A 19,790-nucleotide genomic window follows, 5' to 3' on the forward strand; every position below is an offset into this window, starting at 1 on the left:
CTTCACCACCCTCCTAGTGAAAAAGTTTTTCCTAATATCCAACTTAAACCTCCCCCACTGCAACTTGAGACCATTACTCCTCTTTCTGTCATCTGGTACCACTGAGAACAGCCGAGCTCCATCCTCTTTGGAACCCCCTTTCAGGTAGTTGAAAACAGCTATCAAATCCCCCCTCATTCTTCTTCACAAGATATTGGACCTTCAGTTATCTTCACAGGATACTGGACCTTAAATTAACATCATTTCAAATACCATCTTACCTTTTCCCACCCATTTTTGACCTTAGCTTAGAGTTTATTCTACTGAAACTGCTCAGGCTAAAACCAATGTCTTTAAAGCCTGATAAAATCATGGTGCAATTTAAGTGGGTGGGTAGGAAGGGGAAGTAATGGGATGTACAAGACAATAATGAGAAGGACTTGATTTTAAACCCAAGTGTGGTATTCAATTTACTTATGAGAAAGGAATTGATTTCCCTTTCCCAGAAATGTCGGCAGGCCTAGTTCCATCTGACATGGCAAACAGTTCCAGTTTCCACATTCAGTAAGACCTACAATGGCCCAATGAAGTAAAGTGGAGAAAACAAATGATTTATAAAATCAAAAAGATAATGAAGGCCAATTACAATTAACTTTACGGTGCTACTTTTTACTCCAACTAGTATTTAAGAGTCAATATACCTCAGGGAAAGATAGTTAGATTTTACTTGTGCTCATATATTATCAGCAGAACTAAGTAAGTTCAGAATGAAAAAATATGTAGGATTGACAATGACATGCAAGTCACAAATAATGCAGCATGACTTTCAAGACTCCGGTTGAGTTTGTAGGGGTAGAAGTGAAATTTTAAAATGAGAAAATTGTATATGGAAGCTATTGAAAGTCTTTGAATATGGATTTCTAAACTGATATTTTTCACAAAGTCACATTTGAGAATATCCTCATTCTTCAAATAATCTGATAAAGTGATTAACAATCTTTCTGAAGAACACCTACATACATTTACAAATTGATTAAAATGCACTTCTCTCCATAAAGACTGAAGTGCAACTCACTGCCTTGACGTGATTTCAATTAAAACTGATTATAGTACATTTTAGGGTACCTCTTGGATAAATCACCTCTTATAACTCTGACAATGCAAAGTGATTTTAATGAATTAATTTTCAGAGAACTTGAAGTTAAAATCATTACATACTTTAAATCAGTCTTTGTACATTAGTTGAAAGTTGATATTAATGCTGTTCCATGTGTGACAACTACCACCATCAATCTTTGGCCTTTTAATGCCAAAAAGTGGCCTAAAGCTACTTTGGTCTCAAAAATAATATAAAATAATAATAAGGTGCAAATATTTGCATTGCCCCTCTCTCTCTTGGAAAGTAAAAGCAACGGGTGTTCTTTTAAAGCTGTAAAAATGATGCAAAATGATCAAATGCAAAGTTAAACTTTCAAGTGCTTAAACACAATCTTAACAAAAATCACAGGAGACAAAAATACATGAAAATAAGGGTGCATGTTCTTTGAAATAATTTCTTGGATGATTTGCAAAAGCTACAAAGTATGTTGATATATGCTGGCTTGAGAATCCACAGAGACAAAAATGATATGAGAAAATTACTAAACAGCACCCATTTACAAAAGATCATTTGGAGAATGCTACTCTAAGCAGTATATCATACTACTTCCAACAAAGGAATTTATCAACACGGAAAGCCAAAAAATTCTGGATTCTGCTCAGATACAAGAACAAATGATCCTTCACCTTTGAAATGGTCTGGATAAGAATTTGAATTGTAGTGTACACACAGGCAATCTCTTACTGTTAAAATTAAGAGTTAGAAAGTCTCCACTGACAAAGCATTGCCTGAATTAGAATGTTGTTCATTATTAAGTTGAAAAAATGAAGGCATATTCGAGAGTCACACTGCTTACACAGCACATAATCACGGGGCAATGTGCTGACATTTTACTACGATAGCACTGCATTCATTAGAGCAGTGCTTTCTAGCATTTGTACAGAAAAGCATTTGCCATTTTTCATTGTAGACTCTGTTTTCAAAGGATTAAAATGTGTCTCTACAATCTCTTCCAGGCTAAAGGTTCTCATATATCTCTGCAAGAGAACAATATCTACAATTTAAAAAAAAAGGGGGGAGGGGAGGGGGAGTACCTTTTGGGCCATTTATCAATAAAATAAACAAGGTTTTAAACATTATGTATATGCATTTTTACACCTAGGGTGGTGGGGTTTTTTTTAATTAATATTATTATTATTTCTTTTTCTTCTTCTTTTTCTTCTTCTCCCTCCTCCAGATTAGCAAAAACTAGCCATGTGATAAAGACCAAGAGAAAAAGCAATCATTAAGCTGGGTATTGACAATTATAAAACACTGTTGTATGCCTTTACAGACAGGTAGATAGGCAGCAGCAAAAGCAGAGTACAAATCTACAGCAAATCATTTGCTAATCTACATGTCCTCTCTGCTATTTTTTTTCATTTTTGAATACTCATTAGACACATATCCTGCTTCTAATCCCAATCAATGCTCCACCCTTGTGATACATTCCGTAGTCATAGAGAAGCACCTGACACGGCACAACAAAACTGTAGTACTTAAATTCTGCCACAAGATAGCAATACTCTACAACTACTGTGCATTATTAAACCACTGGCATGATTGTGATTTAAACGTGGCTTTTAGTCCAGCATGGTACACAACAGCAATACAAATACAATCTATCAGAAGTACCTAGCGATAATGATTTTAACTCTCCAATACATTAATTCATTTAGATTGAACATATAAGGGTCTAAAAAGTAGAAATGTATTATATTCTAGTTCCACTTTAGTGCTTCCACAAGAACAGCAACTACAAAGACAATAGAAAACTTGTGAAACTTGGACTTTTGTTTATAATTTATAATTTCAACACATCTTAAACGAAGAAAACGGTGTAGAAAATTAAAAAGTCGTACAATTTTCAGGTGGGACAAAAGCCTCATGACATCAGCCATATCAGCCAGGATGAGTAAGCGAGTAACAGCCGACAGCAAGGCCCGAGCAGCCCGCACCATGGTGCCTCGTTTCACGGAGGAACATGGATCATCAGCAAACTCTGAAGAGGCAATTCTCATTGTTTCACCTACAATACAATAAAATAAATTTGATTACACAAAAGTTTTACATTTACACCACCTAGAAAAACAAACAATTCCCTGAATTACTTAACTGTTGCTAGCCAGGAAGGAATTTAGTTTTTGGTTTTGGTTTTGCAGTAGTGGGTTGCTGAAGAGAGGGGTTCTGTGCAAAGTGTTTTAGAATCTCAAAATGACCTGGGATGATCAGGTCAATTACAACAAGCTGCACAGGAAGTAGCTATGCATTTGGCAGACTACTCAGCAACCTTCTCTACGCAGACTACACTCCCTACTGTATTAATCTCTTCTGTTTCTATTGCAGCCCCCTGCTGCAGAACTAGAAGAATAAGATACCAAGACAAACTGTTGAACAGCCACCTGCAGAGATATTCACCATAAGGTTAGAGAAGCTGCTATTGGAGAGCTGTAGGAAACATAAAACTCACCTCCTTTTATGCGGATGGACAGAGTCAGAGACTCATTAGGTTGATTCCAACTGAAATATGCAGAATTTCCTCCCATAAACAGATTTTCTAATCTACTCCCATTGTAGCTATCTTTCCCCTATGAAGGGCTCCTATCCTACTATTACAGAAGTAACCACCTTCTATGCAGACTCACCTATCCACTTTCTCTCTGCTCCCAACTTTCCCTCCCATTTCTACATTACTTCTTGACCAGCTCCCACTACAATTATCTTCCCAAGTTTCTACCGCTCATTTGCTCCTGGTGCCCTGTTCATATAGCCAGAGATCCTGAGCTGATCTTCCCCCCATAGCTATCAATCCTGTTTATAGATTTCTCATGCCATTACAATTACCTGTACAGATGCCCCCGGGTTAGGCAAAATCCCTGTAATGAACCCACTTCTCCAGTCCTCCCTCTGCATACTCCCCATCTTAATCTACACTTGTTTCACTTAAGACACTTCTCCCAATGGACTTGACAGAACTCTCTCTTTCTTTAAGCTACTTGTTAGAGACTTAAAACACGGAGGACAAAGTCCTCCGCTTACAGCACATGGATTTATAGTATTATTATTTGTTAAACTTCATTCAATATGCTAAAATAATGCTTTTGATCATTTTTTTTATTTTGTTTAGTGTCTAGATAATGTAATAACATTCCTTATTATTATTAATTATATTATTATTATTAAAGTGCCAAAAGTGTTCTAGGTGCTTACCAGACTACTGAAAACAGATCTGAAGAAGACCTCTGTGGAGCTCAAAAGCCTGTCTCTTTCACCAACAGATGTTGGTCCTACAAAATATGTTACCTCACCTGCCTTGTCTCTCTGCTAAGATGAAATCTTTTAGAACAGAGGATGAGAGTTTATAGGTAAGGCTCTGTGTTGGTCACGGAGGTCATGGAAGTCATGGATTCTGTGACTTTTCGTGAGCTCCGTGACTTCTGCAGCGGCCCTTGCGGCTGGCCCGGGAGCCACCTGAGCAGCTCGGGCAGCCCCTGGGCTCATTGCTGTCAACTGAAAAACAATGAGAAAAATCAGAACATACCATCTTCCCAGTTCTGGCAGCGAGAGCAAGAGTACATTCTGAAAGTAAATGCCATTATAGAGAAAATTTCATTGGTGAGATGACTAATCTGTGGCCCTCTCTAAGAACAAAAATAACAGGTGACAATGTTTAAGGCTCTCAAAGTATTCAAAAGTAATTGAGTCCATTTATGGAACATTGTTAAGGCCCCATCTATACCTCAAACTGGAACCATATTGTAACTGCACTGGGTGAAAATAATCATCCTCTAACCCAGCAAGATATGAAGTCAAGTTCCTATTCTAGTTGCCTTTTCAAATTCACTATTACCCAGCTGAATCCCAAATGTCCTGCTGTATCTCCTTGTGACTTGGTTTTCCATAATCTATAACTTGCACAGCTTTTTTTTTTCTTTAACTACTGTAGTAAAAAGGGAATTAACAGTATTTAAGATCACATTTTATATTAACATGCATCCACTATTGCTAAAAGATTTTCAGTTTGTTCCAAATTTATCTCCAGTGTAGAGACTCATGGGAGACTGTTCCTAATGTGGCGTCAGACCTTACTTCCACTGTCTTTATGACCATTAAAACAGCATTCAAAGAAATCTCTGAAGACAAAACTCCCCAGCAGACAATACAAACAATGTGTAGGGGAGGCGTTCATATTCTCATTGAAGAATTCCCACTGGGACTTCCTTCCTTTACTATACCACTGTTAGGCCTAATTATTGTTACTGTAATTTGTGTGCAAAGCATCTAGGGTGTTAAGTAAGGAATGTACAGTCTAAGTGCATACATAAAGATTCCAATGGTTTATTTCTCTTACTGTCTCTATTTTGCAGCAAGACTATCCAAGACACAATTTGTTGGATTTCCAAAAAACTGCCAAAACTCATAACAGAGACTCATAAAAATTCTTTGTAAGAGTAAAAGAGAGACAACAAAACTAACTCTTAGAAGCCAGTTAACAGCTTATACTACATATTAAGCAAAATGAACTATGTGAAAGAAAACTACTAAGCTGAATAAAGCAGTGGACAATATTTCTGAACCAAAGAGATTCAAGAAATTTCACCTTATGAAAAATCCTCCTATGGGATCTCCCCTCCCTCATTTCCAAATATGACACCACCCGAAGACAACTCACAAATATTTATAACACAAAATGACCACATAGCCATCTTTAAAGGAAAGGTGCTGATAGCTGGATGATTGCCCCCCTTTCTGTCCTGAGTTAGTAGGGGTTGCTGTGTGGCTACACAGCCAAACTGGCAGGCACAAGCTCTACACAGACTTACAATTAAGCTTCACAGTATTCCTGTGCAATAAAGTAGGTACAGTAAGTACTATCCTCATTTTATACATGAGGAAACAGTAACAGAAAGAAGGTATAGCCAACTTTTTTTTTTAAATATGACCTTTTTAGGTGCCCCTCTTGAGACACCTTTTGTCTGGTTTGACCTTTAAGTCCCTGCTTTTAATCCATCTGCAGAAACCTGAGTGTATGCAACACACTCCCTCCCAAACCCCAAATTATCCTTGCATGCATTGGTGTTGGGAATTGGCAACTACAGCACATGGGGGTTTCCAACTACATCCTGGATGGGATTCCAGACATCTTATCTCATGTGTGCAGCAGAACAACATTGGCTCCACTGCCTTCAGGTTCCTCCAAAGCTAGTTGTGGGATGGGAAGTGAGATTTTTCCCTGTACAGGAAAGTGCAGGATTTCCAAGGGCATTTTAATGCAAGGTTTGGCTTAGTTTGAGGAAGTATTTTAAACTTGCAAAACCCATTTGTCCAACAGCAGGAAAGTGAGAGGATACTTGAATGAGTTACTACTACTTATGAATCTTCATAATACTTTATTCCAAAGACTGCCAGCAATGACATATCTAGGTTTAAAAAAATGTTCCAGCTATTTAATTGTGAATTGTTGTATTAATTTAGATGAAATATACTAGCCAAAGGTTAACATAATCTAGTCACTGTGCAACATTAAACAGTGTTAATCAAGGTTCAGGGTTTGGTATATAGCGATCTCAGCTTGCTTAATACAACTGAAAATGCACTCCTAAAAATCTTTTTTAAACCTTCTATTAAACATACAGTAATTAAAATGATTACAACAGGACACTTAATATTCCAAAGAAGTTTAACTGGATTTATATTAGAGATTTCTGTTCCAAAGTACAAATTCAATATTATGTCTTATATTTAAATTAGCAGGACAAGGCAGTGTTGCTATGTCAGGGAGAACCAGGGTTTGAAAAGCCAGCTCCTAAGCGCCCAAAGGAGCTAGTGAACAGGAGCAGCAAACGGGAGTTTTGTGAGGGAGTTTAGAGAGAGAGCATGAGAGCCAGATACAACTAATAAACAGTCTCTAAACTTAGGCCAATAAATTCCCCCTCAAAACAAACAAACAAAAATAACCCAGTAAGAGCTAAAATAATGCAGGCAAAAGCCCAGCACCAGAGTGGGGGGCTATCAAGTTTATTGCACTGAATGTGCCCTGTATAATTACCTGCTTTTTGGGCAGATGGAATATGTATGCATTCAATGCAAGCAGCTCATGGCCCTCAGAGACCACATATGGGCTCTGGAAACCAGAGTGGCTGAACTGGAAGAGATAAGGGAGACAGAGAGAAACATACAAAAGACTTTCTGGGACAAAATAGAGAGGTCCCACTCCTGCAGTCTGACAGCCTCTGTGCAGTTGAGGAGGATGAAAGTCTCAGGAAAGGAGAACATCAAGGTGGAGTGGAGGGAAATGATCACATTGTTGGGACCCTACCTCCAGATTAAGTCATGATTTCTTTTCGCACTGAGGATACGTCTTCGAGGGAAGGGATCCCGGTTATTAGGAACAGACAGGTAATAGTGATGCTGGTTTTCAATTATTAGAAATATAGATAGTTGGGTTTGTGATGATTGGGAGAACTGCACAGTGAATTACCTACTGGGTGCAAAGGTTGTGGAGCTCTCACAACAAGCTAATGTGCAGTGCTGGGGAGGAGCCAGCTGTCGTGGTACATGTAGGTACCAATGACATAGGGAAGAGGTTCCAGAATACAAATTTAGGCTTCTAGGTAAGAGATTACAGTCTAGAGCCTCCATGGTAGCATTCTTTGAAAAGTTTCCAATTCCACAAGCAGGGCCAGCTAGATAGGCAGATCCGCAGCATCGCAATGTATGGATGAGACAATGGTGAAGGGAGGAGGGCTTTAGGTTTATTAGAAACTGTTGGGAAAGGAGGAGCCTATACAGGATGGGCTCCACCTAAACTAAAACAGAACCAGATTGCTGGCATGTAAAATTAAAAAGGTGGTAGAGGAGTTTTTAAACTAAGGGCTGGGAGAAAGCCAACAGAGGAGCATATGGTTTGGACAGACACATCCCTTAGGCAAGGATTTATTAAAGGGTATACTCTATATTCGAGTAAAGAGGAGAGGAGGGAAGTTAATTAAGTACAGTTTGGAACTGAAGAAAACAGTCAAACAAACAAAAAAGAGTCCTATCATAGAGCCATAAGTCATAGAATCATAGAAGATTAGGGGTGGAAGAGACCTCAGGAGGTCATCTAGTCCAAACCCCTGCTCAAAGAAGGACCAACCTCAACTCAGTCATTCCAGCCAGGGCTTTGTCTAGCCAGGCCTTAAAAACCTCTAAGGATGGAGATTCCACCACCAGTTATAGTCAGTTATATCACATGAAGGCAGACAACTAAATAGTGACAAATTTTATAAGTGCTTGTTTACAAATGCAAAATTCTAAATACTAAGATGGGTGAACTATGAGTGCCTAGTATTAAACAAGGATATTGATATAATAGGCATCACAGACACTGGGTGGAAACATGATAATCAATGGCACACAGTAATACCAGGGTACAAAATACATAAGAATGACACAATAGGTCACACTGATGGGGTATTGGCATTATATGTGAAAGATAGTATAGAATCAAGTAAAGACCTTAAATGAATCAAACTGTAACACAGACTCTGATAGAAATTCCATGCTTGAATAATAAGAGTACAGCAGTAGGAATACACTACTGACCACTTGAGTAGGATGGTGATGGTGATTGTGAAATGCTCAGGAAGATTAGAGAGGCTAAAAAGCAGAAAACAAAATAATAATGGGGGAATTCAACTATCAGCATATTCATTGAGAACATGTCACCTCAGAACAGGCTGCAGAGATAAAATTTCTAGACACCATGTATGATTGCTCCTTGAATCAGGAAATCCTGAAACCCACAAGGGAAGAGACAATTCTTGGTTTAGTCCTAAGTGGCACACAGGATCTGCTGTAGACAGAATTTATAACTTCCCCTTTTACATTTTGATAGTCATTGAACTTTGGACTGCATTTTTTTCAAAATTTTGGTGAAAGATTAAACTTTAATTCTACTGGAGTACAAGTCTTTTACTTCTAAAAAGCATAGTTTGGGGATTCAATTTCTATATACAGCCTCTTTGCCTCATGTCACAGGGTAGCTGGTCTCTGTGGATAGACTGAGCCAAGAACCCTTGGACTGGAGCAGGCAGGCCGCATACAGCTAATTAAAGAGGACTGGGCTACACTTGGACCTATAAAGGCTGCTAGTAGGCAGCTAAGGAGGAAGGACTTAGACAGGCTGAGCCCTGGTCAGCAGAAGTCACATTGGAGTGGAGCAAACTCCTGTGGTGGGTCCCTAGAGCAAGAGGGTCGGGGCTCAAGAAAGCAACCCTGCAGCTGCGCCCCTAAGAGGGGAGCAGCGCTGGAGGTGGCAAGGAAGCTGCCAGGACTGGAGAGCCAGAGACCCCTCGGAGGGGTGGCCCTGAAGACTAGGGGTCAGGTATTGATTTAAGACTGCCTTCTGTTTGTTTGTTAACCTTTGCTATAAAAGAATGAACCGGCCTGACTGGGGCTGGGCATGGCAGCGCATGCTTGGAGGAGGTGTGTGGCAGTGGCCACCCAGTGACACTTCACAAGGGCTTTTTCTTTGGATTGTTAAAATAGATGGCCCTACTGGATACACACGTAGCAACAGTAACCACAAATGCCATTGTTCATCTAGCAGGTCATCTTCTAGCTAAAACAGACCAACCAGAACATAAAGGGAGTGTTTGCCTACTACCTGGACTGCTGTTTCACTCTGGATTGGAGACTAGATCATCTACCATTAAAACATTGACCTCAGGATGTGATGGATTTTCCATCATGGGAAGTTTTGTTTTTTTTTAAATCGAGAATGGATGTCTTTTTAAAAAATGCTGTCGTTCAAACAGAAGCTTCCATTCTAAATTCAAACATTCTTTTTTGACCTGGCCTTCTCTAAGACCAACATATAAGCACATTATGCAAACAACAACAACAAAACAAATAAACACACAATATTGCTATATACACAATCTGCCTGTTCAGTGGTTTGAGCATTGGCCTGCTAAAGCCAGGGTTGTGAGTTCAATCCTTGAGGGGGCCACTTAGGGATCTGGGGCAAAAATCAGTACTTGGTCCTGCTAGTGAAGGCAGCGGGCTGGACTCGATGACCTTTCAGGGTCCCTTGCAGTTCTAGGAGATAGGATAGGAACTTACAGAGTAGAAACTATATGTAGAAGAAGTTAGTCTCCTTGACTAATTTTCTAATTCTAAAAACGATCAGTTGCCGCAGTCATAGGCATGGTATAAAAAATAAATAGACTAGAACAGGATGAACTTGAGTCTAGTCACCTTTAGAGTTCATCCTTTTCTATTCTATATAGTTCCAATAATTTACAACCTCACATAATGCACAGATCATTAAATATAAGGATTTAATTATCGTAGCTATAGGCTAGTCCTAGGCATGCTTTAAAAGCATGCACAATTTTATGGCATTTCAGTAACAAAACTATCAATCTGATAGTCTGCACTTTACAATAGTCCCCTTAACAAAGGACCTTTTTAGACAGATACTAAGGTAATGGTGCTTTGGAAATCCCTAAGATAAATGTAAATGAAGTAATGGTATGGCAGTCATTAAAACAATTAGATTGGCGTGGATATTACCATTAGAAAACAGATTACTATTTGTCATTACACCCGGTGATTGGTCCTCTGCTATCTGTCCATGTATTGCACTTGGGGGAGTTCACTGGGGTTCCACAGAAATCTACATTGAGAACATTGTGATATTAGGGGCTATGACTTTAAGGGCTGAGCTTCCCTGACGGCGAATCTGGGCAGGCCACTGTAAAACTCTTGCTGTTATGCACAGCCAGTGGGAACCAGACACCAAGTCAACCCAACTCTTGCAAGCATCTTAAGCACGGAGTGTTCACTGAACAACACACGTATTATTTAAAATCATGTTTAATGATCTGCAAAATGGGATTACCAGCACATTAGTTTAATTTGCAGATGACAATAATAGGGGAGGTACTGAATCAGATGTGAAGAGAGAATACTACTAAACAAGGCTTACGGAGGTTGGAAATTTGGGCAGGAGATAAATCATGAAGCAGGTCTCCCTTCAGTAATGATGTCCGCTCAATAGCTCAGCAACACTCCCTTTGGAGATTAACAATAGGAGTGATCCCACCTAGGAAAGTTTCATAGATTTAAAGACTAGAAGTGATGTAAGAGATGCTATTCTCAGTGATCTGTGTCTCTACATACTATGGTATTGGGCAAGTTCTGAATGGACAGAGAGATTAGATAGCCACAAGGCTGCATTAGAGGCTGTGGAAGATTCCTTTTCCCCTGGACCATATCAATTATCCCTCGTGTCAAGCTCCTTTCGTTCATGTTGGCATGGAAAAGAAGCCTTTGCCTCTCAGAGACCTACAGGAAAGCTGTCACTTAATCTATGGCCACCATTCAAAGAAAGCACTAACTGAACTCAGCATTTTAGAATAAGAGGGGACTAAAGTATTTAGTATTTTACAGAACTGAGAAGCTATTTGGGAGATGAGGAGGGAAGAGAGATGGTCAAGCTAATTGCTAGTGCTTCCTCGTAGTAAGTGTGCAATGAGGTACTCGTTCCATAGAGGGTCAAGACCCTGATAAGCCAGACATGGAAGCAGATGTAGGGGCAGGTGTGCCCTAAAGAAGCTGAGAAATGGGTCTGAGGTTCCTAATGTCTGGTGCAGTGAGAAGACAATGCCCTTTCCCTAGCCCCTCATATGAGGGGAGTGTGATGGAATCCAGCATAGGCTTGGGGAACAGCCCTTGTAAGAGTAGGGGCTGATGGGAGCACTCCACCAGGTGGAAACTATTATGGAAGGAATGGTGACATGCATCATACAAGTTATTGTGGGATAGTTCCCAGATGACTTAAGTTAATAAAGTTGCAGCCTAATGTAACCATATCCCTTCCATCTTGTCTTTCTTCCCACAAGTCTGGGACACTGGGAGGCATAATCTGATCCATGCGCTAACTGCCGTGTTTAATATTTTAGAGAACTGAGAAGCTATTTGGAGCTTAGAGCAAGAGTTTATTGTCACTCATTCTTTCAGATAGCTGCACATTTGACCAAGGTGAGTTGCATGTTTGACATGAACAGTTATTTTAAAGGTTACATGCTGGAATCTAACAATGTAACATTGCTAATATATTTTTTTAAATATGCAAGTTGTATTAAAATAATGTTAGCTTATTTCTTCCTTTATGTCCTTATTTTCTTCCTTGACACTTTATAGCAATGCAGAGATCTGCAGCCTTCTCTCCTATAGTTTTGATCTGGTGAGATGTAATGCACACATACATCCAAAGGAAAGAGAAACATTTGGATAAAAGATGTCCAGGAAATCCCAGGAGCTCTAGGGGTATGTCTTCACTACCCGCCGATCCGGCGGGTAGCAATCGGTCTATCGGGGATCGACTTACCGCGTCTCGTGAGGACGCGGTAAAATCGATCCCTGATCGCTCTGCCGTCGACTCCGGAAATCCACCTCGGCAAGAGGCGGCAGCGGAGTCGGCGGCAGCGCGGCAGCGGTCGGCTTTCCCCCGTCCTCACCGCCAGGTAAGCCGACCTAAAATACGCAACTTCAGCTACGGTATTCACGTAGCTGAAGTTGCGTATCTTAGGTCGGAACCCCGCTGTAGTGTAGACCTAGCCTAGGAAATGTTGATTGAGAAAGAGACATTGTTCCCTTGAGTCACTGAACCAGTGCCCCAGCAGCCAGTATGGTAATTTAAGGGCACTGTGATGCTGGAAGTGTCTTTCTGAAAAAATGCAATAGAATGATACAGACCAGTTGTGGTTATTAACAACTCCAATGAACCTTTCCTAACAGTAGGGTATTAACCCAGATATCCTGGTCAAATTCCAACTTTCGTAGTTCCTTTCTCCTAGCCAGATTCTTCCTGTAGCTTAAGTTGTATAAGGAATTATTTATTTCCTATCCTAAACTCTCCTGTTGTGCACTGTTAAACAGCTGTCATGTTTCATGATGGTAATGACTGCATTTCAGTAGTGAATGAAGAAATCCCTATGCAGAGAAAGTATAATCAGTTGGTAATATTTGGAAAGCACTTTGGGAGCTTTCATGATGAAAGGTGCGATATTAACGTAAGATAATCATCACTGGCAGCTCTCCAATTGCAGCAGTAAGCTGCTGTTGAAATCTTCATCTCCACTGTCTCTTCCTCTTAAACCCCCTATTAGTACCTTCCCTGGATCAGTTTCCATTTGAAGCAGTGGTTTTGTTCTGCTTTGGGGCTTTTCTGGCAGACTGACCTCTCCTCTGAACAGATTCTCCTACTCCTCCCTCCCCCCACCAAGATTCATAGAGTTCAAAGCCATTGCGGACAATTATATCCTCTGGTTTGACCTCTTGTATATCACAAGCCAGTAAATATCACCCAGTTACCCTTTTATTGAGCCTACAACTTGTGCTTGACTAAAGGTTATTTTCCAGAAAGGCATCCAGACTTAATGTGATGACATCAAGGGATAGAGAATCCACCACTTCCCTTGTTAATTTCTTCCCGTGCTTAATCACCCTCCATGTTAAATATTTGTGCCCAATTTCTAATTTGAATTTGTCTGTTTTCTACTTCCAGCTATTTGTTCTTGCTTTGGCTTTCCCCACCAGATTAAAGAATCCTTTCGTACACAATATTTTCCCCCCATGAAGGTACTTATACACTGTAATCTAGTTACCTGTCAGTCTTCTTGTGTACAGGAGCATGGGATGCAGTATTCCAGCGTTGGTCTCTCCAATGCCATATACAAAGGACGCCTGCTCCTACATGCTACTCCCATGTTTATACATAGAGTCATATAGTTTAAGGCCAGAAGGGACCAGCAGAACCTCTAGTCTGACCTCCTGTATATCACAGGCCACTAATACCATCCAGCACGCACATACTATATCCAGCCACTGAAATCAGACCAAAGTATTACAACCCACAAGAGACTACACTATTATGTGCCACAGGCAGAGAACAGGAGGGACCAAGGTGCATCCGGGCCCAGGCCCCCCACAATGGCAGGGAAATTATTAAGTGAGATATACCTAGATAATTCTGACAGGTGACCCGCACCCACATGCTGCAGAGAAAGACAAAAAAACAAACAAACAAACAAAAACATAAGGTCACTGCCAAGCTGACCTGGGGAAAAATTCCTTCCTGACTCAACGTATGGCACTAAATTAGACTCTGAGCTTGTCAGCAAGAATGAGCCAACCAAGCACCTGAGAGAGAGAATGCTTGGTGCAACTCATAAATTTGTCCAGCTCTCTCTTAAAACTATATTGTTTGCCCCAACAATTCCTATTAGGAGGCTGTTCCAGAACCTTATCCCTCTGATGGTTAGAAACCTTCTTCTAATTTCTAACCTGAATCTGTTCATGGCCAGTTTATATTCATTTATTCTTTTGCCAACACTGTCAAAGTCAAATGCCTTACTAAAGTCTAAGAATATCGCATCTTCGCCATTACTTTTATCAATCAAACTTGTAATCTCATCAAAGAATGGAACTAGGTTTGTTTGAGAAGATCTATTTCTATAAAACAATGTTGACTGGCATTAATTATATCCCTATCCGTGAATTCTTTATTAATTTAATCCAGTATAAATTAATTAATTAATTAATGGAGATATCCTATCTCCTAGAACTGGAAGGGACCTTGAAAGGTCAAGTCCAGCCCCCTGCCTTCACTAGCAGGACCAAGTACTGATTTTGCCCCAGATCCCTAAGTGGCCCCCTCAAGGATTGTACTCACAACCCTGGGTTTAGCAGGCCAATGCTCAAACCACTGAGCTATCCCAAAATATTTTCCCAACTAAACTGATGTTAGTTTAACTGGCCTCTAGTTACCCAGACTGGCCTTCTTGTCCTTTTTTTAATATTGGCACAGTATTAGCACACTTCCAGCATTCTGGAATTTCCCTAGTGCTAAAGAATTAGCATCAGTGGGTGTAGCAGGGTGAGCACCCGCTCCAGCCCTGAAGGGGTTGGAAAAGCCCTGCAGGGGGCTGGGGCTGGGGAAAGGAGTAAAACCCCGGCTGATTGGGGGTAGTGGCTGCAGCTGGAGCCATGCCCCAAACAGAGCAACCGGGCCTTATAAGAAGGCCAGGGTAGGCAGAAGCTCAGCAGTCTCTTCTCTAGTTGTGGAGGGAGATAGGCCTGGCTGCTGGAAGGTTGAGAGGTACCTGGGAGTGAGGCAGGGCTGGGGAAAAGCCAGGAGAGCTCCAGGCTGTAGGGCCTGGTTCTAGGCCCATAGAGGTACTGAGGGTGGAAGAAGGCAGCAGGCCAAACCCCCCTTGTCAGTGCTGAGTGGCATACCCTGCAGTCTGCCCCAGGGAATGGGGGCTAGTTGGTGACTGGCAGTAGCCTTACACTGAGGCAAGGTGGGGATAGGGGGTGGGGGTTCCCCTGGGTGCGGAGACCTAAAGAGAGAGTGGGGTACTGCCAGGGGGGCAGCACCCAAGCCAAGGGCACCGGGGTCTGGGAGGGACATGGGGGGCCAGTGACAGGTGGGAAACCTGGCCTCCAGAGGATGCTCTGATGACTGGTGAGCTAATTTCCAAGATGACCAGCAGGAGGTGCCACAGGGGTGCGTCTGCACCTGATTACGGTGGGCCAAAGATCTCCTCGGCCAGCTCTTTTAGGTTCAGTGGCTTGTTTTGTGTGCCCCTTTAGATAATGCATGACCCTTTAAATAATGTGGTGGTGTCAGAGCTATTAACCCATCTACCTAAATATTTTTTGAAAGCTTAGTTTGTGTTGGGGTATAGCAGAAGACTATGGCAGAGAGTTATTTAAAAGGAAAAGGCACAGCAGATTATTTAGAAAGAAGTTGGGAGGCGGGTGCAAATGGAGAGAAAGCATTACCATATATCCATAGAAGAAATTGAATTTGCTGGAATCCTTCACCTGATAAATATAAAATGCATGTGTGCAACATGCAAGTATTTTTTTTAAAAGGGAAATAAAATCCTCCTTTCTCTGTTTCCCTATCATGTATCAGGCAATTTGGCTTTCTCCCTCACTCCTGTATCCGCATCTGTTGAATTATTTTGTTCTTCAGACAATGTTCTTCTGTCCGTTCTCTATTCTGCCCAGTCCCACTCCCCACCTTTTTATTCTCCCTCCTCTAGTCTTTGGTTTTATGGCTTAACCTCTCAGTGTTTCAGTTGCTCTATCTGGAAATAATACTTACTACACATGGGTGTTGTGAGCTAAACCCCCGTATGTTTGTAAAAATGTTTGCGATCTTGAGACAGTAGACATTCTAGAAGCATAACGTACCAAGTTAAAAGACACTTAGAGACAGATTTGTAAAGGTATTTAGCAGCCTAAAGATACAGATACTTGTGTGGTGGAATTTTCAAAAGCACCTGGGTCCTAACAGCCATGGGAGTTAGTCATCCTGTCTGCTTTTGAAAATTCCACCAGGAACCTTTAAGAGCCTAAATACATTTTAAAAATCTGTCCCTTCAATATTATATTGATAGGCACAGTGATAAAGCCTAGATAGACAGTCTTCAGCATTCTACTCTTACGCTATTTGTTGTCTTCAGTCTGAATTCACTATGTAACACCTGGGCAAAGAAATGAACCCAGTACTGACCAAAGGGAAAGGAGTTGTACTGATGTGGAAGCAGCCCTAATTAAGAAGATCAGAGAGCTGTATGACTATATGTGCATAAAGAACAGGAGTACTTGTGGCATCTTAGACACTAACAAATTTATTTGAGCATAAGCTTTTGTGGGCTACAGCCCACTTCATCGGATGCATAGAATGGAACATATAGTGAGGAGAGAGAGAGAGAGAGAGAGAGAGATCTTACATAGAACATGAAAAGGTGGGAGTTGGCCAACTAACTCTAAGAGGCTAATTAATTAAGATGAACTTGTCAGCAGGAGGGAAAAAAAACTTTTGTAGTGATAATCAAGATAGCCCATTTAAGACAGTTTGACAAGAAGCTGTGAGGATACTTAACATGGGGGAAATAGATTCAATGTGTGTAATGGCTCAGCCATTCCCAGTCTCTATTTAAGCCTGTTGATAGTATCTAGTTTGCATATCAATTCAAGTTCAGCAGTTTCTCATTGGAGTCTGTTTTTGAAGCTTTTCTGTTACAAAATTGCCACCTTTTAAATCTGTTACTGAATGGCCAGAGAGGTTGAAGTGTTCTCCTAGTGGTTTTGGAATGTTATGATTCCGGATGTCAGATTTGTGTCCATTTATTCTTTTGCCTAGAGACTGTCCGGTTGGCCAATGTACATGGCAGAGGGGCATTGCTGGCACATGATGGCATATATCACATTGGTAGATGTGCAGGTGAATGAGCCCCTGATGGTGTGGCTGATGTGATTAGGTCCTATGATGGTGTCACTTGAATAGATGTGTGGACAGAGTTGGCATCGGGCTTTGTTGCAAGGATAGGTTCCTGGATTAGTGTTTTTGTTCTGTGGTGTGTGGTTGCTGGTGAGTATGTGTTTCAGGTTGGGGTGCTGTCTGTAAGCAAGGACAGGTCTGTCTCCCAAGATCTGTGAGAGTGAGGGATCATCTTTCAGGATAGGTTGTAGATCTTTGATGCACTGGAGAGGTTTTAGTTGGGGGCTGTAGGTAACAGCTAGTGGCGTTCTGTTATTTTCTTTGTTGGGCCTGTGCATAGAGGGATAGACAGCCAAATTCACTTTGCCAAATTCAAATTAGGCCCCTGGGAATACAGCTCCACTTCCTTAAATTTTAAAAGACTACCAAAGCTCTATTGTGCTCCAGTTTGAGAAGGATGATATTTTGCTGACCACTCCATAGGAAAAAAATTAAGGCAGCTTCTTGCCTCCCTTGTAAGTCTGTCACCTTTAGATTATACCCATTTTGCACACTTTATCTCTTCTTCCTCATTCATACAAACTGTCCATGTAACACATGCTATCTTCCTCCCAGTGGCTGTCCCTCTCCTACCCCATACTGTCCCCATATAACTGTCACTTCTCTCTTTGCTCTCCTCATCCTCTCTCCAGTCACTCCCATTTCCTCTCTCTTCTTCTCACCACGCATGTCCATTAGTTATTCTGTGTTCTACATACCATGGTTTTTGGCTGTTGATAACATGGCAATCTACCCCTCAGCCAACAGTGGTGGCTGTCTTCCAAAGAAACCAATCTGCTTGCCTGTCTCTCTTTCCCTTATTGATTTCAGAGCTACATCTTAGGTGTATGTTTACAGAGGGAGAGGGCAAGAATTTGGCAGTCTTCATCATCTATTATGCTCTTTCCTTCCTCTGCTGGCTAGAGATCTCTGTAGTCCAGCCCCTACTTCACAGGCCAATCAGAAGCAACAGGAAGAAGTGTTCCTAGAAGCCTCACTTTGGTTTCTCATGTCTCTGCAGCATCTTTAGAAAGTGCTGGGCAGCTAAGTGTTACAGAAGCTTTGGGGTAGGTAAAGGACCTGGGGCAAGATTTTAAAAGGTATTTAGGCTTTTAAAGATGTAGATAGGCACATAGATGCTTTTTGAAAATCAAGCTAGGTACCCAATTTCCATTGCTCCATTCAGTATAAATAACTAAATATTGATTGCGCCATACACACAGAAAAAGAGAAAGCAACTGACACTGACTTTGACTTTATAGTCCTGTGGCTAGAGCACTCACTTTCACGTACATGAGTCAGGTTCAAGTCCCCGTTCCAATAAATATTTAATTGGGGCTGTCGAATAATCACAGCTAACTCAGGTGATTAACTCAAATTAATCGCAACTAAAATAATAATGATTAACCGCAGTTTTAATCACACTGTTAAACAATAGAATACCAATTGAAATGTATTCACTATTTTTGGATGTTTTTTTACATTTTCAAATATATTGATTTCAGTTACAACACAGAATACAAAGTGTACAGTGCTCACTTTATATTACAAATATTTGTACTTTAAAAATAATAAACAAAATAGTATTTTTCAGTTCATCTCATACAAGTACTATAGTGCGATCTCGTGAAAGTGCAACTTACAAATGTAGATTTTTTTTTCTTACATAACGGCACTCAAAAACAAAACAATGTAGAATTCAGAGCCTACAAGTCCACTCAGTCCTACTCCTTGTTCAGCCAATCGCTAAGAGAAACAAGTTTGTTTACATTTACTGGGGATAATACTGCCCGCTCCTTATTTACAATGTCACCTGAAAGTGAGAACAGGCATTCACGTGGCACTTTTGTAGCCAGCATTGCAAGATATTTACGTGCTAAACATTCGTGTGCCCCTTCATGCTTCCATGCTGATGACGCTCATTTAAAAAAATGTGTTAATTAAATTTGTAACTGAACTCCTTGGGGAAGAATTGTATGTCTCCTCCTGTTTTACCTGCATTCTTCCATATATTTCATTTTACAGCAGTCTTGGATGATGACCCAGCACATCTTCATTTTAAGAACGCTTTCACTGCAGATTTGACAATGTAAAGAAGGCACCAGTGTGAAATTTCTAAAGATAGCTACAGCACAAAACCCAAGGTTTAAGAATTTGAAGTGCCTTCCAAAATCTGAGAGGGACGAGGTGTGGAGCATGGTTTTAGAAGTCCTAAAAGAACAATGATTTGATGGGGAAACTAAAGAACCCGAACCACCAAAAAAGAAAATCAACCTTCTGCTGGTGACTTCTGATTCAGATTGTTATTGAGCAGAACCCATCATCAGCATGGATACATGTCCTCTG

General features: G+C 40.8%; 1 protein-coding gene across 1 annotated transcript in view; it reads right to left on the minus strand.

The window, feature by feature from the left end:
- The window catches only part of LOC115271163 (catenin alpha-2-like), a 253,966-nt gene that overhangs the window by 58,402 nt on the left and 175,774 nt on the right, over nucleotides 1-19,790 (minus strand). Inside the window, exon 4 of the mRNA XM_029910656.1 lies at nucleotides 2,980-3,146. Within this exon, the coding sequence (XP_029766516.1) occupies nucleotides 2,980-3,146 (167 nt within the window). The remainder of the gene's footprint in view (nucleotides 1-2,979; nucleotides 3,147-19,790) is intronic.

This window comes from Terrapene carolina, unplaced genomic scaffold (assembly GCF_002925995.2).
Source record: "Terrapene carolina triunguis isolate 2854851 unplaced genomic scaffold, T_m_triunguis-2.0 Scaffold66, whole genome shotgun sequence".
Taxonomy (NCBI): Eukaryota; Metazoa; Chordata; order Testudines; family Emydidae; genus Terrapene; species Terrapene triunguis.